This window comes from Bison bison, unplaced genomic scaffold, assembly GCF_000754665.1.
Source record: "Bison bison bison isolate TAMUID 2011002044 unplaced genomic scaffold, Bison_UMD1.0 scf7180017864495, whole genome shotgun sequence".
In the NCBI taxonomy this organism is placed as follows: Eukaryota; Metazoa; Chordata; class Mammalia; order Artiodactyla; family Bovidae; genus Bison; species Bison bison.
The window spans coordinates 9,107,980-9,113,728 of record NW_011495054.1 but is presented as its reverse complement, the minus strand read 5'-3'; the positions used below and the strand labels follow the sequence as shown (position 1 = coordinate 9,113,728).

General features: G+C 50.6%; 1 protein-coding gene across 1 annotated transcript in view; it reads right to left on the bottom strand.

Annotated features, from left to right (window-relative positions):
* Positions 1–5,749, bottom strand: part of MYO18B (myosin XVIIIB) — a 232,628-nt gene that overhangs the window by 61,281 nt on the left and 165,598 nt on the right. The window contains exon 39 of the mRNA XM_010828851.1: positions 2,623–2,808. Within this exon, the coding sequence (XP_010827153.1) occupies positions 2,623–2,808 (186 nt within the window). The remainder of the gene's footprint in view (positions 1–2,622; positions 2,809–5,749) is intronic.

Genomic DNA, 5,749 nt, shown 5'->3' with positions numbered 1-5,749 from the left:
CCGGAGGGGCTGGAATGGGGGCCCCCCTGAGAGTTACCTCCTCCCAGAACCTGTCAACACGGCCTTATGTGGGAAAAGGGTGTTTACAGATATAACTAAGGTAAAGACCTGAGATGAAATCAGATTGGATTTAGAGTGGGCCCAAAATCCAGTTACAGGTGGCCTTAGAAGAAAAGGTCGAAGGGCATGTGAGACACACACGCACAGGAGGAGGACCACGTGAAGACAGAGGCAGAGGCTGGAGTGACCCAGCCTTACGCCAAGAACCACCAGAACCACCAGAATCTGGAAGGGCAAACAGGAACTCTACCCTGGAGCCATAAAGGGAGCGTGGACCTGCCAGTATTCTGATCTCAGACTTTGGCCTCAGAACTGTGAGAGGATAAACTGCTCTCGTTTTAAAGCACCCACTTAGGACTTCCCTGGTGGTCCAGTGGCTAAGAGTCTGCATTCCCTACGCAGGGGGCCCAGGTTCAATCCCTAGTCAGGGAACTAGACCCCACATGCCGCAACAAAGATCAAAGATCCTGGGAGCTGCAACTAGGATCCAGTGCAGTCAAACAAATATGGATGGGGAGGCAGTGGAGGGGGCTCAGGATGGGGAACACGTGTACACCCATGGCGGATTCATGTCAGTGTATGGCAAAACCAATACAGTATTGTAAAGTAATTAGCCTCCAACTAAAATAAATAAATTTATATTAAATAAATAAACAAATAAACCCCCCAGTTTGGAGTAAATTTCCAAGGCAGCCCTAGAAAACTAATACACCACCCACCCCCAGAGACAACAAAATAAAAAGGACAGTTCAGCCTTGGTAAGCTTATCCAGAATCTTGAAATAAGAAAACACAGAAAATGCAGGTCTAACCAGCAAATGTGCAAGCTTTGTGCTTTAGAGTTTTGATCTGTCTATGGGGGTTGCACTATAACCTTTGCCATCTTTTAGGGCCTTTATAGATCTTAAGTATATGATGTCCCTGGAAATGGGAGCCATGTTCCTGGGAATGGGAGTGCGGAGAAGGAAGTTAAGAAGAGCAGAAAGGAGAGGAGAGGACAGAGAGGGAAAGAGAAAAAGAGCAGAGGGGAGAGGAGGAAAACCACCACCTGATGTGACGGGAAAGCCTGGGTGTGTGGCCAGTTAACAAAGACATCAGAGGAGAAAGGCCGGGATGCTGTCTGAGTCCGGCCAGAGCTGGCAGGAGGGGAGCTGGGCTGCATGAGAAGCAGGGCTGGTCAGTGAGGAAGGTAGCCTGTCAGTGGGAAGAAAGAGCCTCACTCCCTCCTGGGGCCACTGGGGGCGAGGTGGAGTGGAGGAGCTGCCAGCCACAGGGCTCGGATTCTGTCTGGGAACCTGGGTCTCTGTGTGGAGCCTTGCCTCCCCACACGACAGGCGGGCGGCTGGCCTGTCAAGGGCAGAGCTGATGGGAGTGACACCGGCCGCGGGAGGCAGTGGCCCGAGAAATATACTTGCTGCAGGAGGACAAGGTGGTGAGACCTGTCACAGAACCACAGTGGACCAGGCAGGAAGGAGATAATGACGGTGATTTAGAGCCCTCTGGGCCGAACTACAGCACGATACGGGTTGTGAGGAGGTGCGTGGTGGCGGGCCAAGGGGGTGCCGGGTGCCTCCCAGGCCACACAAGTGGAAACCTGGAGGCTGGGGGACAGCTGGGCTCCTGAGGGAGAGGAGGAGCAGGCTGTCTCAGGTGCTCTGTGATCCCTGCAGGAATCTGTCCTCATGAAAATATAATCGACTATAGAGAAACCTTCCCATTGGGAAGGAAATGCAATTTAAAATGTAGCCTGAGCCACAGCAGGGGACAGGCATGGCTCAGTGAATAAAGGCAGAGACTGCAGAGTCGGGCAGAACTGAGTTTAACGTCTTACTTGTGTGTGGCCTTGAGCAAGTGAATGTACCACTCTGGGCCTCAGTTTGACACGTGTGTGTCCCTGGGCCTCGGTTTTCCCATCTGAAAATGGCAATAAGATCAGTACCTGCCTCACAGGATTGTCATGGAGATTTAAATGAGAAAGGATTAACTCAGAACCCGGCACCTGGCCAGTGTTTAGTAAGTGGTGGGTTTAGCACAATTGCTTTTGTCTTTTATCTTTGTGGTGCTTGTTAACAGCCCAGGAAGAGCTCTCATGCTTAATAGGTATGACCTGGACAAGTCTGCTCTGTCAAGCCTCAGTTTCCTCATCTGTAAAGGGGGATAATAATTCTGACTTGGCATGGTTATAACGACTACATGACGATTACACGGTATTATGGGTCTTAGGAGTATGCAAGAGAGAAATTTAATAAATGCTGAGTCTCTCCTGTTTGCACAAGGCTGCCCTGCCTCTGGAGGAGAAAAGTGTGAGGCAGGAAGACAAAAGTTCGGAGCCTGAGACGCAAAGGTAGCTGGACGCCATCCTGCAGGAGTGAACGGCACTGGCTCACTCTGGACACGCCCCCGGAGTTTGGGGCCAATGGCAGGGTCGGCTCGCAGCCCATCCCCTTCCAGTTTCTTCCCTGCTTCGGGTTTACACCACGTCCCCAGAGGCCTGCGCCTGAGGCCCTTACTCAGCAATGAAGAGGGCTCCCCTCCTGAACCTCGGTCCCAGGACCGCACTCACCAGCTCCATGCACCGCCGGCTGGCCTCGGCCTCCCGCTGCACCAGCTCTTCCATGTCTGCCTTAAGCTCCTCCAGGCGCCGCTGGTAATACTGGCTGTTCTCCCGCTGCTGGGACTCCGCCGCGGCCGCCTGCGAGAGCTCCTCGCCCATCTTGATCAGGCTGTCCCGAAGCCGGATCACCAGCACCTGGAGCCCGGGCAGAGAGCACACGCCCAGCCTGGAGTTAGAGGTCTGGGGCCCGACACCCGGGGGCTCCAGGAACAGAAACCCTCTGCTGAGTCTCTGCGTTTTAATGAAGTAACTAGTGTAATAACCACGATTTCTGGTACAAAAATGAAGGAAACGTAGAAAATGAGAGCTGTCACTCTGGAAGGCAGTGTACATAGTGACTGACGCCGAATTTACGTTCTGGGTTCAAATCCTACCTCCACCTATCCTCCTAGCTGTGACCCTGGGCAGGCAATTAACCTGAGAGGCAGGGGTGCCTGTACCTATGTCTCAGGGATGCTGTGAGAGTTGAACACATTAAGTTATACAGAAGGCTCGGCTCAGTACCCAGCACATCCTGTGTGCTGGGTAAGGGCTGGGAATTAATATTTATAGCAGCCTTCATGCAGCTGAAGGTTTGGAAGGTGGAGTGGTGCCATGGGGAAGACATCAGGCAGGGAGGAGAGGGAGAGGTGGGTCCAAACCCCTTCCCCAAGGTGGGTTACTGTTTCCCGATTTGTAAAACAAGGAGGTTTGAGCAAGTCATCTCCCATGAGCCTCAGCTCTCATACTTTATGGCAGTCTTCTTTTTTTATGTGTGTGGAAAAGCCAGAAGGACACGATGAAACTATGAAGAGAGAGAAAAGAGCTGTGGGCATCACTGAAGACCTTAACTCAACAGTGGGGGCTGCAAAATTCATGGCCAACAAGTCTGGAACCAATCGATTCTGGTGCGCAAATACTCGAGTGTTGACATAAAATGGAGCCTGTGTGAAGATTTCAGGTCCCTGCTAAGGATTCTGAGCCCCTTTCCAGATCAGAGACTGGATGATGGTCTGAAAGAAAAGCTTCACAACTCGTTTCCTCTTTTCCCACTCAACTGGAGTTAGCAACAGTTTCAAAGGGCAACAGGAGGGTCATAAGAGGAGTGCCCAAACTGTGTCCCCAAGGTACCCTATCTCCAGGACCCGGGGCTCTGCTAAATTCCAACAGTGATATCAGAGCAAAGGTGAATCTGGAGACAGAACCTGCCGTTTCAAGTTATTCTGCCATGGTTTTTTCCTCTGCTGCTGCTAGAATCAAGCAAAAAATTGTATGTGATGCAGCTCAATATTACATATTTAGTCATTTAAAATATCATAGATCAGAGTTCCATGGAGATCTGCAGAGACAATTATACCCTGAGGGATCCCGTGAGCAATTCCAAGAACCATGGAGGGTCAAGGCAGACAGTTTTTCTCTGGTCTTCATCCAGAGCAGCTTTCCTAGAGACCAGATGCCCAACAGAAGGTCAGGAGAAAATGTTTCAGAGCGAGAAGAGTAGCCTTCCACTGACCAAACACACGGTCACCCTGTGGGTGAGCCAGTTGGCCACAGGGAGATGAGAACGTGAGACCAGAGCAGAGCAAAGGTCAGGAGTCAGGCTTCTCTGATCCCTGATGCTACCTGCTTTATCTTTACTGACTCGACCTTTCCGGGGGCCATCTTCTCATTCTCTCCCACCTGCCCCAGGGGCTGTGATGAACATCAAGTGGAGCAGCTGATGTAGAAGGTTCTGGCAGTGGTGATGGCCTCTGTAAACGTCCCATGCTGTTAGTGTACAGAGCTAACAGTGAAGACAGTCACTGAATCCCACCGCTGCCCATCCAAGTCCTGGAAACGTCCCTGACTCCCTAGCCTGAAAAGACTTCCATCCTCCAAACCTCACAGACCTCTCTCCTTATTATGGGTGTTTCAGTTCAGTTCAGTCACTCAGTCATGTCCGACTCTTTGCGACCCCATGAATTGCAGCACGCCAGGCCTCCCTGTCCATCACCAACTCCCGGAGTTCACTCAGACTCACGTCCATCAAGTCAGTGATGCCATCCAGCCATCTCATCCTCTGTCGTCCCCTTCTCCTCCTGCCCCCAATCCCTCCCAGCATCAGAGTCTTTTCCAATGAGTCAACTCTTCGCATGAGGTGGCCAAAGTACTGGAGTTTCAGCTTTAGCATCATTCCTTCCAAAGAACACCCAGTACCGATCTCCTTTAGAATGGACTGGTTGGATCTCCCTGCAGTCCAAGGGACTCTCAAGAGTCTTCTCCAACACCACAGTTCAAAAGCATCCATTCTTCAGCGCTCAGCTTTCTTCACAGTCCAACTCTCACATCCATACATGACTACTGGAAAAACCATAGCCTTGACTACATGGAGCTTTGTTGGCAAAGTAATGTCTCTGCTTTTGAATATGCTATCTAGGTTGGTCATAACTTTCCTTCCAAGGAGTAAGCATCTTTTAATTTCATGGCTGCAATCACCATCTGCAGTGATTTTGGAACCTAAGAAAATAAAGTCTCTCACTGTTTCCATTGTTTCCCATCTATTTGCCATGAAATGATGGGACTGGATACCATGATCTTTGTTTTTTGAATGTTGAATTTTTAGCCAGCTTTTTCACTCTCCTCTATCACTTCCATCAAGAGGCTTTTTAGTTCCTCTTCACTTTCTGCCATAAGAGTGGTGTCATCTGCGTATCTGAGGTTATTGATATTTCTCCTGGCAATCTTGATTCCTGCTTGTACTTCAGCCCAGCGTTTCTCATGATGTACTCTGTACCCACATCTCCTACAAAGCTTTGTGCTTCTGGGAAGCAGCATCTGTCTTTCATGCTCCTGAAACAAAGCCTGACACTAGTTACAAAAGAGTGTCCCGTGCCTGTGTGGATGAGCGGGGGGTGAAGATGGGCAGAAGTGGATCAATGGATAAAAAGATGGACAGAGGGATCCAGGTCTAAAGGGGAGAAAAGCATAGAGGAAGCGAAGAAAAAAGAAAAAGGAAGAAGAACAAGTGGAAGGGGGAGATGGATGGACCATCGCTGGTGGATGGAGATGGGGATGGAGGAGCTGGGCAGGCCGGGTGGACGAGCAGCTAGGGGGGCGC